The sequence below is a fragment of the Aulonocara sp. 'chitande type north' Nkhata Bay genome, linkage group LG11 (assembly GCF_057382095.1).
Source record: "Aulonocara sp. 'chitande type north' Nkhata Bay isolate Kocher_YH1m ecotype deep benthic linkage group LG11, A_spYH_male_GT1.1, whole genome shotgun sequence".
In the NCBI taxonomy this organism is placed as follows: Eukaryota; Metazoa; Chordata; class Actinopteri; order Cichliformes; family Cichlidae; genus Aulonocara; species Aulonocara sp. 'chitande type north' Nkhata Bay.
The window spans coordinates 18834237-18851400 of NC_141354.1; the positions used below are offsets into that span (position 1 = coordinate 18834237).

The 17164-nt window shown below is 42.1% G+C and overlaps 2 protein-coding genes across 2 annotated transcripts; both read left to right on the plus strand.

Annotated features, from left to right (window-relative positions):
• Positions 1-5005: 5005 nt before the first annotated feature.
• gpatch3 (G patch domain containing 3) lies at positions 5006-10152 on the plus strand. The gene is made up of 7 exons (XM_086310907.1): positions 5006-5454; positions 7114-7574; positions 7733-7907; positions 9117-9176; positions 9258-9379; positions 9469-9596; positions 9938-10152. The coding sequence occupies exons 1-7, from the start codon at positions 5040-5042 to the stop codon at positions 10128-10130; spliced, it is 1554 nt and encodes a 517-aa protein (XP_086167033.1). The 5' UTR covers positions 5006-5039; the 3' UTR covers positions 10131-10152.
• Positions 10153-10538: 386 nt separating this feature from the next.
• gpn2 (GPN-loop GTPase 2) lies at positions 10539-16319 on the plus strand. Its single transcript, XM_086310913.1, has 5 exons — positions 10539-11353; positions 11511-11667; positions 11947-12107; positions 15176-15306; positions 15495-16319. Exons 1-5 carry the CDS (start codon positions 10934-10936, stop codon positions 15565-15567), a joined length of 942 nt encoding a protein of 313 aa, XP_086167039.1. The 5' UTR covers positions 10539-10933; the 3' UTR covers positions 15568-16319.
• Positions 16320-17164: the final 845 nt, after the last annotated feature.

Here is a 17164-nt window from a genome sequence, read left to right on the forward strand (position 1 = left end):
GGACAACGACCCTAAACATAAAGCCAGGGCAACAATGGAACGGTTTAAAACAAAACATATCCATGTGTTAGAATGGCCCAGTCAAAGTCCAGATCTAAATCCAATCCAGAATCTGTGGCAAGAAAACTGCTGTTCACAAAAGCTGTCCATCTAATCTGACTGAGCTGGAGCTGTTTTGCAAAGAAGAATGGGCAAAGATTTCAGTCTGTAGATGTGCAAAGCTGGTAGAGACTGGCAGCTGTAATTGCAGCAAAAGGTGGTTAAGATAAGATAAGATAAGATAAGATAGAACTTTATTAATCCCTCGGGTGGGTTCCTCTGGGAAATTCGATTTCCAAAAAAAGCACAGCAACGACCGAAGTTACAGAATTGTTATATATATATATATATATATATATATATATATATATATATATACACACACACACACACACACACACACATATATAAATACAGAGACAAATATAAATAAAATATACAAAGGGGATAAATAGAATAAATAGAAATAAAAAATAAAAATACAAGTGAATTGCACATTTCAAGTATTGAGTCTGTTGACTATTTACAAAAAGTATTGCACAAGGTATTGTACAGTGAGGTGAAGAGGCACTACAGCTTAGTTGTTCCCCCCTCCTTTGTCCTCCTGTTTCCCCTCCCTCTCCCCTCCAGAGAGGAGTTAAACAGTTTGATGGCGTGTGGGACAAAGGAGTTTTTAAGTCTGTTAGTTCTTGTCTTGGTGAGAAGCAACCTGTCACTGAACAGACTCTTCTGATTGTTAATGGCCGTGTGCAGAGGATGCCTGGCATTGTCCATAATGTCCATTAGTTTCTTTAATGTCCTTTTCTCTGCCACTGTCACCAGAGTGTCCAGCTTCATGCCGACCACAGAGCTAGCCCTCCTGATCAGTTTCTCCAGCCTGGATGAGTCCTTCTTTGCTGTGCTGCTCCCCCAGCACACCACAGCATAGAAAAGTACTCCAGCAACCACTGACTGGTAAAACATCCTCAGGAGCTTCCTGCAGATGTTAAAAGACCTCAGCCTCCTGAGGAAGTACAGTCGGCTTTGGGATTTTTTATACAGGTGCTCTGTGTTGCATGACCAGTCCAGTTTATTGTCCATCCACAGCCCGAGGTACTTGTACTTGTTGACCACCTCCTCCCCCTCTATCTGAACCGGCAGTGGACCTTCTCTGGACCTCCCGAAGTCCACAACCAGTTCCTTAGTCTTTGAGGTGTTGAGTTGCAGGTGGTTTGTGTGACTCCATGCGACAAAGTTCCTCACCAGACTTCTGTACTCCTCTTCCTGATCATCCCAGATACACCCCATGATGGCTGTGTCATCTGCAAACTTCTGAATATGGCATAATTCAGAGTTGTAGCAGAAGTCAGAGGTGTACAGGGTGAAGAGAAGAGGGGACAGCACAGTTCCCTGTGGTGCTCCTGTGCTGCTGACCACAGTGTCAGACGTGATGTCCTTCAGCCTGACGTACTGTGGTCTGTCGGTGAGGTAGTCGGAGATCCAGGCCACCAGGCAGGGGTCCACCTCCATCCTGTTCAGTTTTTCCTGAAGCATACAGGGCCGGATGGTATTAAAGGCACTGGAAAAGTCAAGAAACAGGATCCTGACCGTGCCTTTTCCCCCATCCAGGTGTGAGTGGGCTCTGTGTAGGAGGTACAGGATGGCATCCTCCACTCCGACACCCGCCTTGTATGCAAACTGTAGTGGGTCCTGGGCATGTTGTACCTGTGGTCGGAGGAGGTTGAGGAAGAGCCGCTCTAGAGTCTTCATAAGATGTGACGTCAGTGCCACCGGTCGGAAGTCATTCAGCTCATTGGGCCGGTTCCTTTTGGGGACCGGGACGATGCAGGATGTCTTCCATAGGGCGGGCACTCTCCCCAGTCGCAGACTGAGGTTGAAGACTCGTTGTAGCGGCTCCCCAAGTTCAGCAGCACACGCCTACAAAGACTCAGGGGGCTGAATAATTACACACACCCCACTTTGCAGTTATTTATTTGTAAAAAATGTTTGGAATCATGTATGAATGTCGTTCCACTTCTCATGTGTGCACCACTTTGTGTTGGTCTTTCACGTGGAATTCCAATAAAATTGATTCATGTTTGTGGCTGTGATGTGACAAAATGTGGAAAAGTTCAAGGGGGCCGAATACTTTTGCAAGCCACTGTATGTGCCAAAGCTTTTATTGCACTGGCAGTGTGTTTGGGATCATTGTCACGCTGAAAAATGAAGCTACTGCCAATCAGATGCTTTTCACGTGTTATTGAATGGTCGTTCAAAATCTGACTGTTCATAATTTCACCAATTGTGAAAAGATCCCCAACACCACTGAAATTTTAAGGACACACTGCACACCATGCTGAGATACGCCAAGTTTTGAATGACCTTGTTGGTGTGAAAATACTATTTTATGTATTTCAAATTGTGTTATCTTTGGCATTTTGCACAAGTTTGACTAAACAAGTGGGAACTAATCATGTTTTCTTTGCCACTTAAAATTGGTTCTTTGCTTAGCTGTCTGCTATGTGTACACACAACACAGGTTCATCTCTTGAGTTAGGTGGCTGTTTTATGATCTAATCACATATTAACCACATCTACTGTTGTTTAATTTTAATTTTATTTTTACATCACACACGTTCACACATGCACATTCTCAAGAATTTGTTTGAACTTCCACTAATCAGGAGGGTGATGACTAATGCACGGTGTGTGTGTGTGTAATATGATGTGTGACATAATGTCAGAGTCCAGACACCCGAGTCTAGTTTTACTGCCCATTACTATAAAAATACAACAATAAAAGCTGAGGTGAAGGACAAAGCAAGGGTTAACTTTGGGTTAATGAACTCTGACTAGATATATTTCTCAGCTGCCTCTTTCTCTTTTATCCTTTTACTAGTCATGCTAAGTTAAACAGTTTTGAACAACTCTTGGTGTATTTCTAATGAAATGAAGGTTTTACTGTGACCATTATTAAAGAGGCGGAATTGGCAACTTATAGTCAGTGTGAAAAGAAATATACCTGTGCAACCAAGTGAGACATGATTAAACATGTTGTCTATCAAAGCACATCGATGCCACTTTGATGTGACCTCTTATAATATATACTGTATGAAAACATTAAGACAGTGCTTAAGCAGTTCTATTAATCCAATGGTCTATTTACTGAGCTATCGGTATTGGCATGTATAATGGCAGATAAAAGAACATTTTAAAACTAAAGGAAAAATTGGAGAAAGACCAATCAACTATGTAAAGAGTGTTAATTTTAGCAGCATTGGAAGGAATCTGAATGCAACTTCTGTGTTCATAACTTACCTGTTTGGGATGCCACAAACACAGCAACCAGCTGACCTGTGTAGAATCGAGCGGACGGTAAACAACTTAATATAAAATATCATATAACAAGTTTGGAATGTCAGACTTTTAAAAAACAATAAAGACAAATGAACTTTGTCCTTATGTCAAATGTCAGTATCAGTATGGGTTGGGCTCTAATTTTTTAACTTGATGTTTATGATTCTGGATTTTCCTGACCAATCTTGCATCACTTTGTTTTCCACAAATTACACAGCACATTTATATACAGACTTTAAACACCAAAAATCCAACCATTAAGACCCAATATGTGATTTTAAGCAATCTGATTATATATTTTGAGCAGCACTGGTTACTGGTTGTGTGGATGTCAGGGGGGATTTCACAGTGAAAATATAAAAAGGATCAAGACTGGTGATTGTTTGGATATGGTCTGGATTTTTGTGATGATTGTATTTTGGGTCACTGCATTAGTTTTATTATTATATTGCTGCTTTTCTTTCTTTAAGGTTTATTTGTATTTCTGTTAGTTCCTGTTTTGGACTTTGAATTCAAGCTGATTATGAAAAATGCTTTTTATTTTTTTCTTTCTGTCTGTAGTCAGGTGTTGGGGTCCTGAAAACTGTGACTGGCAGACACACACACAAGCTGGTACATGTGAATGTCCACTGTATCTACATTGTACACTAAATAAATAAATGTTTAAATACTGACATTCAATGTTGAGCTAACCGTTTCTGTACTCCTTCCTTTACTCCACTGCATTTGTCTGACAGCCACTTATTAAATTTTGAGATTACAGTGAAAAACTGTGGATCTCTGGATTCTGTGATTTTTAATTTGATATTTTCTGCTAAACTGAATGAGGACGTGTTCCTTTATGGGTTGAGAGCCTTCTCCTTCTGATATATAAAGAGTTAAAAACGGTCTTGGCTGTAACAAGCTATGTTCAAAGGTAAACAGGGCTGTTTTCTGAGTCCATAAAAAAGGCTGACTTTTAAGAGCTACCTTAAAAGTCAGCCTTTGACAGGCTTTGACAGGTCAGGGACGCTATAAACGCAACACTCATATATATTATGATGTGTTGATGTATATTAAACTGTACGCACATTATAAAAAAGCAAGCTTAAATGAGCTCAACATTAAACATTTACATCCGTAAAACATGCATAAACAATATAATGCAGCAGTCTCATAAAACCAAAAACAGCATATGCAATAGTAGAAAGAGAAAAAGTACTTTCAGAAAAGACGTTAGGACGAGAGATGTGCTCTCCAGATATCCTAGATTTAATTATGATGGAGAATTCAGCAAAAGGGAATAAAAAGGAGGGATTTCCCGGACTGTTTTTATTTAATCAGATTTGATTAATTAAATTTTTTTTGCTCATAACACATAAAAATTGTGCAGGAAAAAATATTAGTGCTCACTTTGAGATTAAAATCGAATTAAATATTTCGACCTTTTAGAAAAAAGGTCGAAATATTATTTTCAGATAATTCTTTCAAATAACTCCCTGAAAAAGTTTCTGCAGGTTTTGCCAAGATGTCTTCTTGCGTTTAAGTTTAATACTTAATGATTTTTTTTTTTTGACATGGTTAATAATTGTTATGAACGTTTATGAGTCGATGAGCTTTACTTCTGTAACGTCTGCGGAAGCGGATATGACGTCATTTACAAACGTTCCTGAAGATAAACAATCATGGCGGACGCTAAAGCTGACCCTCCGGTGTATTTTGCAATAACCAACATTCCTGTCGCGTTTCGCTCAGCGGACCTGAGGAATTATTTCAGTCAGTTCATAGAAAGCGGAGGTTTTCATTGTTTTCACTACCGACACAGGCCGGAGGTTCTCAGGGAGTCCGGGGCGCCTGAGAGCTCGGTGTCTGGAGATGACTCGGAGCCCCGTTCCTCATCTTCGGAGTCCGCTGAGCTAACAAAGATCCCAGCCGAGTCAAAGCCGGCAGTGAGGTCGTGCTGCTGCATCGTCTCAGTTCGCGCTAAGGACGCTGAGAGGTTCGTGAGGATGTATGCGGGGAACCACTGGATCGACGCGAAGGGAAACTGGCTGGCAAGACGATGTGTTATCAAGAGAGTCAAAGTTTCCTACGACAAAGGTGAATTATGTCATATGCGACGTATTAATGTGGCACATGACACATTAGTCATTGACAGGTCAAGGTGAGGAGTATTAGTTATCATCCAGTGATAAAAGCTGTAGTTCCTGTGCCTCTGTTGTGAGCCTTAGAAGAAAATCACAGCCAGAATTATAAAAATAAGAAATTATTTATTTATCTTATATTTGGGGAAATGCTTTTAAATCAACAAAGCAAAACTGAATTTTAAAAGATGTGGAGGATTATTAAAACGTATTACGTCCAGGGTGATTTCCTGATCTGTCCTTGTGGCAGTGAAGCTGACATGGGTGAAGGTATATTTTGCTGTTAACTGTAAGGTAGCATCTGCCTCCATCTCCTATCCCTTGAAGAAGATGCAAAGGATTGAGATGGAGGGAGATGAGCTGTGGTGACCCCCTAAGGAGAGCAGCTGAAAGAAGAAGACAGACATTACAATTGGCTGGGTCTTATATACTTTAACCCTTTTCTTCTACCTGAACACTTGCTGTGCTTCCTACAGCTTGTCTCCTTCACCAATTCATAGAAGCACTTTTTAAATTGCTTTCTGTCTAACACTGACACTCTGATGGATGAGAGAAACTTGGTTAGTTGCTGAAGCTGCTCAAAATACAACTCAATATTATAACACTTCTCCAGTCTGTATGCCAGGGATCAAACCTCCAAGCTTCTGATTAGTAGATGACCTGCTCTACCTCTCGAGTTACAGTCACCCCACAGTGTTGGAGAGAGATTCCAAAAGATCAGCCGTGGGCAGCATTTATTGGAGAGAAGACAGGAAAGCTGGGACAAAGAGCATGGGCAAGACACACAGTAAATGGCTGTAGGGAAGATTTGAATTTAGGCCTCTCTTAGGCAATAGCGTTACGGCACACGGGTCTCCTATACTGGTGTCTGAAAGAACTTGATTTTATTTGGAAGAGACCTCCAGCTGAAAAAGGCTCAGGCTGGAGCATATAGACAACAAGCAGGACTAAAAGAAAAGTTAAGATCATGCGGTAGTGGCATATTAAACATATGGGGGGTGAAAAGATGGGAATGGAGACTATATGCTCAGTGCATCATGGGAAGCCTCAGCCCAGCACCTTGAGCCTGTAGCAAAAAAAATTATGACTATGATGTTAACTATAAGCTTTATCAATAAGGAACGTTTAAATCCTAACCTTCAACGTAGAAGAGGTGTCTGTCTCCTGAATCCAAACTGGGAGCTGGATCCACTGGGGAGGACCTGACAGCTAAAGGCTCTGACTCCCATTCTACTTTTGGAAACTCCATAAATCATAAGCCTGCTGAGAGTGCTACTGGGATGATATTAAACTGTAAGGTCTTTAAGATAAGATGGAGGCTTTGTATGTGAGGAAAAGGATTTAAAATTCAGTTCTGGTTTTAACAAGAAGCCAGTGATGAGAAGCCAGTATGGGGAAAAATATGATCTCTCTTTCTAGTGCCTGTCTGCACTCTCGTTGCGGCATTTTGTTTTGTTTTGTTTTTCACTGAAGGCTTTATGGGAAGTTTTTAGGAGAACCTGACAGTAAGGAATTACAATGACCCAGCCTAGAAGTAAGAGGTGCACGAACCTTTCACATCGTGTGGTTTTTGTCACTCTTTGTACATGTATTATTATTTTTTCCTTTCTTTCAGATGACGGATCTTTCCCCTATAAAACAAAGTATGAACAGCGGCACCGTGTTTCCTTAACAGAGCGATTCACAGAGGCCGACCTCAGAAGCCTCTCCGAACTGAATCCACCTGCTCTGATGCAGAACGGGAATGTGGGCACATCCGTAAAAGTGTTTCTCCAGCTCATCCAAGCCTGTCGCCTGCCTCCACGCCTCATTCGGAAACTGGGGCTCACTTTCCCCAAGACCAGTTCCAACCGTCGCTATGGGAACGTGCCCTTCCAGTACCATGACACTTGCACACTTCCAGCCACAGAAGAGACTGTATTAACAGCTGCTGGACATGAAATATCAGGACCAGGTACTTTGCCTGGTTCATCCTTAGGATCGAGGCAGCTGGGTGATAACACAGAAACCACTGAGGCTGATGAAGCACAGAAGGAAGACGCAGAGGAAGAGGATGCGCAGTCGAATGCTGATGATGTAGGTTCAGTTCAGCCCTATCAACCAGCTGTCTGTCAGCGTGTTGGATAAATGTGTTGGTTTTAGTTTGTGTCGGCTGTCCATTAGGTGCAGCCTAACTAAAACCATCATCATCCCTTTATTGTAGTTTGCTAATTTCTTCATGTGATTGATTGTAGGATGATGACTGCTGTGAGGAGTGGGAACGCCACGAGGCTTTGCATGATGATGTAACAAGCCAGGAGCGAACCAAAGAGAGACTGTTTGAAGAAGAGATTGAGCTGAAGTGGGAAAAAGGAGGCTCAGGTCTGGTGTTCTACACTGATGCTCAGTACTGGCAAGAGGAAGAAGGAGGTAGGCACCAAAAACACTAATGCACTTTGAAGAAAAAAGCTTGCATACTATACTGTGTTAATAAACGAGCAATGGGGTGTGCAGGTTATTAAGCAAACTTTAGGTAAATAGGTGTGGAAAGGCAAACTGAACGTGTCTGTTTGTGTTAATTAGTATAAGAAATCAATTCAGCGGAGATGCTGACAAACAAATTCCGCTCTACAATAACATACATTAAAAGATAATTGCAAATATACTCACACTGGCCGCTTTGTTAGATACACCTCTTCAGTAGCTTGCTAATTCAAAAATTCGATCAGCCAATCACATGCCAGCAACTGAATGAGTTTAGACATGCGAACGTGGTGAGGACGACCTGCTGAAGCTTAAACCAAGCATCAGAATAGGGAAGAAAGCTGGTTTAAATAACTTGAAACATAGTTGTTGCTGTCAGACAGTTTGGTCTGAGTATTTCAGAAACTGCTGATCTTCCGGCGTTTTTCGCACACAAGCATCTGTCGGGTTTTACAGAAAACGGTCCAAAAACAAGCAAATATAAAGTGAGCAGCAAATTGTGGGTGAAAATGCCTCGTTTGGTGTCAGAGGAGAACAGCCAGACTTCTTTATGAGTGAAAGCAACAGTAGCTCAAATAATCACTCGTTAAAAAAAGGGGGGGCAGAACAGCATATCTGAATATGTTAAACCTTGAAGCACATGGGCTACAGCAGCAGATGTCTGCTAAGAACTGGAAACTGATGTTCACAAAAGTTCAACAACTCCAGACAAAAGAAGACTGGAAAAGAATGTTGGAAACACTGGAACATCAGAATTAGGAGTAACCAACATGGAAGCATGGATTCATCCTGCCTTGTGTCAACTGCTGGGGTGTGGAATATTTTCTTAGCACACTTTGGGGTTCTTAGTACCAACTGACCATCATTTAAATGTCACAATCTACTTTTGTGTTGCTACTCGCCATGAACATCCATCTTTATGACAACAGTGTACCCATTTCCAACAGGATAACAAGCCACGTGAAAACACTGAGATCATCATAAACTGGTTTCTTGAACATGACAATGAGTTCACTGTTCTCAAATGGCACGGTCACCAGATCTCAATTCAATAGAGGGATGTGATGTAACCAGAGATTTACATCATGAACAAATAGCTAACAAAACAACAGCGACTGTGTGATTACATTCATGTGTGTTTCTCTCGTTTTTCAGACTTTGATGAAGAAACAGCCGATGACTGGGATGTTGACATGAGTGTTTACTATGATAAAGGTAAAATTTTTTTACCCTAATTAACTAAACTGTGTTCTATTAATGCAGAGTCAGATTTCCTATAACCAAGTCCTTTTACAGATGGAGGTGACATGGATGCTCGAGATTACGTCACAATGCGGTATGAAAAGAGGCTGAGGGAGGGTCATGAAGATGGATCGGGGCACAATCAGTCTATTGGCCGCTTTGAGAGGTTCACTAAGGTGAGGAGGTTGCCATCACATATAACTTAATCTAATCTTTCCTCTTGTTACACATCAGATAACTGCACATATATTTTTTCTCTGATTAGGGCTTTGGGCGTCGTGTGATGGAGAAACACGGCTGGAGGGAAGGTGAAGGCCTAGGAAACAGCCAGATTGGAATTTCTGAAGCACTTGAAAATGAGGGGCAACATCCCAACTGTAAAAGAGGCTTTGGGTGAGCATGAGCACAATCAGCGGAAGATTTTGATCGACTTTGCTCTCAAGCTGACGGCAGGTCGCTTGTTCCAGGCTCAGGTGTCAATCAATACTGCTATTCTTCACTCTCATTGGTAGTTGTTTCGATCCTATGGAGGAAGTTAAAAGAAGTTAATTTTACATCCAACCCACTTCCCAAACGCCAGCAGTTATTCCGCCCTTAGTCACTTGAAATTGCAGGATGTCACTCAATTTGCTTCCAGTGTGGACGCAGCTTAACAGCTAATATAATTTTAAGCTTTGGTATGTGAGGTAGGTGATGCTGATGCTGTGTTGTTTTTTTCCTTTTCTTTTTTGCAGGTATCATGGAGAGAAATTGGTCTTACATCCTATAAAAAAGGCCAGAACAGATTATCATATAACTACAGTGTATGATAAACCCAAAGACATAGACAGAGGCGATACCTTGCTGAGACGGCAGCCGAACACAAGTATGAAGTACAGAGGGTGGCAACCAGGTGGCAGCATTGGCCCACAAAGATCACAAAGATGACTTTAATAAAATTTAATTAAAACCATTTTAACATCATGGAACTCTTTTTTTTTTTTTTTTTTTTTTAAACACACACATACTTATCTCTCTCTCTCTCTCTCTCTCTCTCTCTCTCTCTCTCTCTCTATATATATATATATATATATATATATATATATATATATATATATATGTATATATATATGTGTGTTGAAATCCTTTTTTCATGTGATTAGTGTCTCTAATTTTTAATCTCACACAAAATCTAGTTTTCCTATATTAACTATACACATGTGTATGAATTGTACCAAGCTATTAATGACGGAATAATGTGGTGTTTGAGCAAGGATGAGATGATTTAGAAAAAAATGTAGTCTGAAATTAGTCCTGCACGTTGCGCCATGTTAACAACCGGCTTTTATTTTGACACGCCAGTTACGTAACTTAGATATACTTCCGAGTAGCGTTAGCATGTGTTAGCGACTTCCATACGCATGTAAATATAGCATCAGCAAACGGTAAATATCAGTCAGTATTGCTGTAATTTACAGTAAAAGTCAACATTATATTAAGGACCTGCACATATGTTTTGAGTAGACTTACGATTTATCGTACATAAACATTTAAATAGCTACTTCGTACAAGTCTTGTCTGACCGGAGTGGATGGCAGGTCCAGATTTATTTAGTGTTTAAAGAGTTTTTAATGTAGTTGGTGGAAGAAAAACTGAACTCTTGATACCAAATCCTGTGACACTGCCAGCCAACACCCCAGTTGGTACCCTGCACAGGACATCCTAGCACCATCTAATGCGAGTCTGAAGCCATGTCCAAGCAGACACAAGCGAAGCCCTCCCTGCGTTTCGGTCAGGTGGTTATTGGGCCCCCGGGTTCGGGGAAAACCACCTACTGCCAAGGGATGCAAGAGTTTCTGACTCACCTGGGACGCAAGGTGGTGGTTGTGAATATGGATCCAGCCAATGAAGGGATACCTTATTCCTGTGCGGTAGATATCTCAGAGCTGGTGACTTTGGACGATGTCATGGAAGGTTTAAAGCTGGGGCCCAATGGTGGACTTCTCTACTGCATGGAATACGTCGAAGCAAATCTGGACTGGTTGGAGGAGAAGCTGAAACAGTACAGTGACTGCTACTTCTTGTTTGACTGTCCTGGACAGGTGGAGCTCTACACCCACCAGAACTCAGTGAAGAATATCTTCTCACAGCTGGCCAAGTGGAATTTCAGGGTGAGCTTCATCATTAGATAATTATTGTATGTCTGCTGAGCCTTCACAGCTCCTACCTTACCCACACTGCCATCATGTATACACAGCTTTAACACAACAAGGTGAATTTATATTAACACCATAAGATGAATTTTAGGGCTGATGTCCTCTCTTTTAGCTCACAGCGGTGCACCTCGTGGACTCTCATTACTGTGCTGATCCAGCCAAGTTCATTTCAGTGCTGTGCACCTCGCTGTCTACGATGCTGCATGTCGAGCTTCCCCATGTCAACGTTCTCTCCAAGATGGACTTGATGGAGCAGTATGGCAAGCTGGGTGAGTTAATAAGGGTTTGCTTTAAACAGATTTTACAGGCTGTAGTCAGAGATTATCTGATGAATCGCATTGATTTGTGCTGGATAAATGTTCTAAGACAGTGAGATTAAGACATTAAAGGTCTTTTTAGAAATCATATTTCTTTGTTTCCCTTCTAAGAAAGTAGGATGAAAGAAAAAAAACTATACCGGCATTGATTGCCAGCTGAGTTGTTGAATTTCACAACTGGTTGCTTTTCATCATCATCCTTGGTAACATTTGTCTTGTACTCTTTTCCAGCCTTCAACATTGACTTCTACACAGAGGTCATGGACCTGACCTATCTTCTCGATCACTTGGCTGCAGACCCCTTCTTTAAAAAATTCCGCCACCTAAATGAAAAGTTGGCAGAGGTCGTACAAGATTACAGCCTTGTGTCCTTTGTCCCTCTCAATGTACAGGTACCAGCGCTGCTTCTTGGTATTAACTGCAAAAGAAGAGCCAGTAATGTCTGTTTAACTCCCAGTAAATTAGAATATGCTTTGGTGAATTAAATAAATAAAATAAGCTGCTTTCACACATGAAGTTCTGGCAGTTTGGGGAGAATCTAGTAGTGATAATTTCCACAGGTGTCCTTTCTCAGAGTCTCAGTCTGCTCAGATGTGCTTGCCTGCTTTATTCACACATGCCAACATCACACGGGCTTTGCACTGGGGAGTTTGTTGGTTAAGGACCAGTGGAATGTATAATACGTTGCTCTAATGTTGAGTGACTAACAGGGGGGTGGCACTGTCGCCTCACAGCAAAAAGGCTCCTGGTTCCAACCTGACGGCCAGCTGGAGCCTTTCAGTGTGCAGTTTGCATGTTCTCTTTGTGCTCACGTGGGCTCTCTCTGGGTACTCCAGCTTCCTCCCACAGTCCAAAGATCTACACGTTAGGTTAAACTGGCTATATAGTGTGAGTGATTGTCTGTCTCTGTGTCAGGGACTGGGGACCTGTCCGGGATGTACCCCATCCAGTGATAGCTGGGATACGTGCCAGCCCTGACACAACCCTGAATTGGATTAGTGGTTAAGAGAGTGTGTGGATGGATGGATGGGTTCAGTTTGTGTGGACCACTAACAGGTCTAGAGAGTACACATACAGTGGGGCAAAAAAGTATTTAGTCAGCCACCGATTGTGCAAGTTCCCCCACTTAAAATGATGACAGAGGTCAGTAATTTGCACCAGAGGTACACTTCAACTGTGAGAGACAGAATGTGAAAAAAAAAAAAAATCCATGAATCCACATGGTAGGATTTGTAAAGAATTTATTCGTAAATCAGGGTGGAAAATAAGTATTTGGTCAATAACAAAAATACAACTCAATACTTTGTAACATAACCTTTGTTGGCAATAACAGAGGTCAAACGTTTACTATAGGTCTTTACCAGGTTTGCACACACAGTAGCTGGTATTTTGGCCCATTCCTCCATGCAGATCTTCTCGAGAGCAGTGATGTTTTGGGGCTTTCGCCGAGCAACACGGACTTTCAACTCCCGCCACAGATTTTCTATGGGGTTGAGGTCTGGAGACTGGCTAGGCCACTCCAGGACTTTCAAATGCTTCTTACGGAGCCACTCCTATGTTGCCCGGGCGGTGTGTTTTGGATCATTGTCATGTTGGAAGACCCAGCCTCGTTTCATCTTCAAAGTTCTCACTGATGGAAGGAGGTTTTGGCTCAAAATCTCACGATACATGGCCCCATTCATTCTGTCCTTAACACGGATCAGTCGTCCTGTCCCCTTGGCAGAAAAACAGCCCCATAGCATGATGTTTCCACCCCCATGCTTCACAGTAGGTATGGTGTTCTTGGGATGCAACTCAGTATTCTTCTTCCTCCAAACACGACGAGTTGAGTTTATACCAAAAAGTTCTACTTTGGTTTCATCTGACCACATGACATTCTCCCAATCCTCTGTTGTATCATCCATGTGCTCTCTGGCAAACTTCAGACGGGCCTGGACATGCACTGGCTTCAGCAGCAGAACACGTCTGGCACTGCGGGATTTGATTCCCTGCCGTTGTAGTGTGTTACTGATGGTGACCTTTGTTACTTTGGTCCCAGCTCTCTGCAGGTCATTCACTAGGTCCCCCCGTGTGGTTCTGGGATCTTTGCTCACCGTTCTCATGATCATTTTGACCCCACGGGATGAGATCTTGCGTGGAGCCCCAGATCGAGGGAGATTATCAGTGGTCTTGTATGTCTTCCATTTTCTGATGATTGCTCCCACAGTTGATTTTTTCACACCAAGCTGCTTGCCTATTGTAGATTCACTCTTCCCAGTCTGGTGCAGGTCTACAATACTTTTCCTGGTGTCCTTCGAAAGCTCTTTGGTCTTGGCCATGGCGGAGTTTGGAGTCTGACTGTTTGAGGCTGTGGACAGGTGTCTTTTATACAGATGATGAGTTCAAACAGGTGCCATTCATACAGGTAACGAGTGGGGGACAGAAAAGCTTCTTACAGAAGACGTTACAGGTCTGTGAGAGCCAGAGATTTTCCTTGTTTGAGGTGACCAAATACTTATTTTCCACCCTAATTTACGAATAAATTCTTTACAAATCCTACCATGTGAATTCATGGATTTTTTTTTCACATTCTGTCTCTCACAGTTGAAGTGTACCTCTGGTGCAAATTACTGACCTCTGTCATCATTTTAAGTGCGGGAACTTGCACAATCGGTGGCTGACTAAATACTTTTTTGCCCCACTGTAAAAACAAATGCCATGTCTTGCCAGTGAACTCGACAAATTTTCATTGTTATTACTTAATTAATGTATCTGCATCATGCTTCTGTGAGATGTTGAGTGCAAAATAAGAGTTCTTTACTTTCTTCTGAAGTAGTCATAAAGCATCCATCCTGACCAGACGTCACGGTTCGTTTCCCTTAAAAAGTCACATGCCTCGTATTTCATTATTTGAACCGTTAAATCATAAATCACTTTTAGCGTTTCAAATTGAAGGTTGGATCAATTTTGTGCAGATGGATTGGGGGAGAGGGCTGTCTGCACTCTGCACTCGTTCCCTGACATCGCTTCTTTATAAAGAGTGATTTGATCCTGTGTGTGCAGAGACAGGAGTCTAGACCATGTGCCATCACTGCATGTGGCACCAGCAAGTTATGCGTGAGGCAGGTTGGCACACATGCTTTGTACATGTTCTTAGTTTAAGCAGCCATTAGTTACCTTGGTTACCCACTTATGGTGCCTAAAGCAGCCAAAAATAAAAGCTTTCGACTTTGAGAAAGAGCTGCAAAGTGTTAGAGGTCAGTGAAGTTTGAGGATTTATTGCTTTGCATGTGCGTGCTGCTTATGTCATTATGACAACACCTTATAACACACAAAGAAGAATCTGAAAAATCTGTGCTCACACATTTTCAAAAAGGCTTTGTCATCCTCTTTCTAAAGTGAATCTCACTTGAGGGGATCAGTGGGTAGTTTCTCTTTGTGGGAAAGCCCCGGATCAAGCACTTCTCTTTTCGGTTTCCAGGACAAAGAGAGCATGATTCAGGTCTTACGAGCAGTGGACAAGGCCAACGGCTACTGCTTTGGAGACCTGGAGGAGAGGAATCTGCAGGCCATGATGTCAGCTGCTGTGGGGGCAGACTTCCAGTTCAACTCGTATCCTTTCCTGATCGTCGTGGTGACTCACAGTGACTCATCTGGTTTGATGCCAAATATAAAGATTTACAGGAGGTGTCTGAAAAGCATAAGTGTTTACAGTTTTATTGAGAGGATTTCTTACGCCAAGAAATAACAGCCAATTTATGTGTAGTTTGTCAGGTTTTCCTTAACATTTAACCAACCAGTACTCTCGGGGTGCAAGAGAGGTATGTTGAAACCAGTGGAAAGACTGTGGAAGAGGAAATGATGGAGCTGTAAATGGAAAAGATCAAATAACAGGACGAAAGCGGTCACCCCTTCAGCAGCAGTATACGAAGGGGGTCCTGGGAACATCCATCTCACTTGGCCTGAATTCTTCTCAGCCTCTCTGCAGAAGCAGTGGAGACATAAGAACTAAATGTGGGTGCTGTAGATGCTTCACGGTCGCACCACACCTCATGAAAGAATCACAGTGACGAAGACTAAAGGGAGCAAATGTGTGGGCTGAGTAATCTTTTTTTTTTTTTTTGTAATGTTTTGTAGGCAAAAAAGAAATGTCTTCTTTACAAATGGATAAAAAATAAAGTCATTCAGTTTCATTTTTGTTTGAGTTTGATACATGCTTGGGAGCCCATGTTTTGCCTTGTAGCCCTGATATGATCGTTGAGCTGAAACAACAACGTGACTGTAATGAATATGGCCATTTATTCTTATTATGGGTGCAAAAATGAAATGTTTTGCGTGAATAATGGCAGATACACACAAACTGGAATGACGAGGAAGATGTCTGATAAAGCCTGCATGCATAAAAACATGACACGCAGTGGAATATAATCTCCAGAGCCTCAGTTGCCTCCTAACAGTTGCACGATTTTCTGGTGAAAAGGGAAGTTTTGAGCAGTGTTTTAGGGTAAAGGAAAAGGTGGATAATCCTATAAACATTTATAAGACAACTGCATATTATCCAGAGATGATTCTTTTATGACAAAGACTGAAATGGTTCAATAAAGCCCTTAAGTAAGGCATCATAAGTAGTTGAGTCCTTGTATATATGGATCTGCTGTTTCACCAGCAGATGGCACATGTGCTCGCAAATGCTTCTCCCTGATCCACAAAAGTCTGCTCCAAGTCTTTCAACCAGCCAGAGCCGAAAAAATTAAGTCAGGCGGGGAGAGGAAGCCACATTAAATCTGTGTTTCTGCACAACTGGCCCTGTGTCTGGTCTCTAGGATGGAAGATCCTCTTGTCTTTCGAAATACAACTAAAACTTCTCCCTATTGACTGCCCCTGACTTTACTGTCCTACTCCCAGTTCACTCTCCCCAGCTCAACATCCCACATTAAAAAAAAAAAAATCGTAACCCTGCCAACTTAAAAAGGAGCCCATAGACGCTGGTTTTAACACGGGGGGCCTCGGTGTGCCAGCGCTTTCGTGCAAAGTTGGAAGTCAGACTGAAATAAAGCGTGATCCACTTTGAGAGCTCGCGCTGGTGTGGGAAATCGCATTAACCCTGTGTGGTGTGACGTGGCTATGAAATTATATGTGTACAGTCCTTCCTTGCAAAGCTCTGTGTCTAAGTGTACGTGTGTGTGCATTAGGGGGTGTGTCAGGCAGAATGTTAAATTGTGTTTCGATGTTTGTACATGTGATCAAGTATGCCGTCTCAGTGGTACTTCCTGTGCCCCCCCCCCCTCTCTAAGCCCCCTAGAGGTAGATGCGTGTGTGTTTGTGTGAAAGAGAGAGAGAGAGCAAGAGACAGTTTGCGTGTGTGTCGAGAGTGAGAACAGAAACCGAAAGGCAATGTCGTCCCATTTACAGCACGATTCTGAACTGTAATCAATACACAGTCCGAACTATTAAATGCCTCGTAAACCGT

What these genes read in the sequence shown, in the direction of transcription:
- gpatch3 (XM_086310907.1), top strand. Translation starts at nt 5,040, where the DNA reads ATGGCGGACGCTAAAGCTGACCCTCCGGTGTATTTTGCAATAACCAAC. An exon ending in CAAAGTTTCCTACGACAAAG is followed by an intron (nt 5,455 to 7,113) that starts GTGAATTATGTC and finishes CCTTTCTTTCAG; the next exon opens with ATGACGGATCTTTCCCCTAT. An exon ending in CTGGCAAGAGGAAGAAGGAG is followed by an intron (nt 7,908 to 9,116) that starts GTAGGCACCAAA and finishes CTCGTTTTTCAG; the next exon opens with ACTTTGATGAAGAAACAGCC.
- gpn2 (XM_086310913.1), top strand. Translation starts at nt 10,934, where the DNA reads ATGTCCAAGCAGACACAAGCGAAGCCCTCCCTGCGTTTCGGTCAGGTG. An exon ending in TGGCCAAGTGGAATTTCAGG is followed by an intron (nt 11,354 to 11,510) that starts GTGAGCTTCATC and finishes CCTCTCTTTTAG; the next exon opens with CTCACAGCGGTGCACCTCGT. An exon ending in TTGTCCCTCTCAATGTACAG is followed by an intron (nt 12,108 to 15,175) that starts GTACCAGCGCTG and finishes TTCGGTTTCCAG; the next exon opens with GACAAAGAGAGCATGATTCA.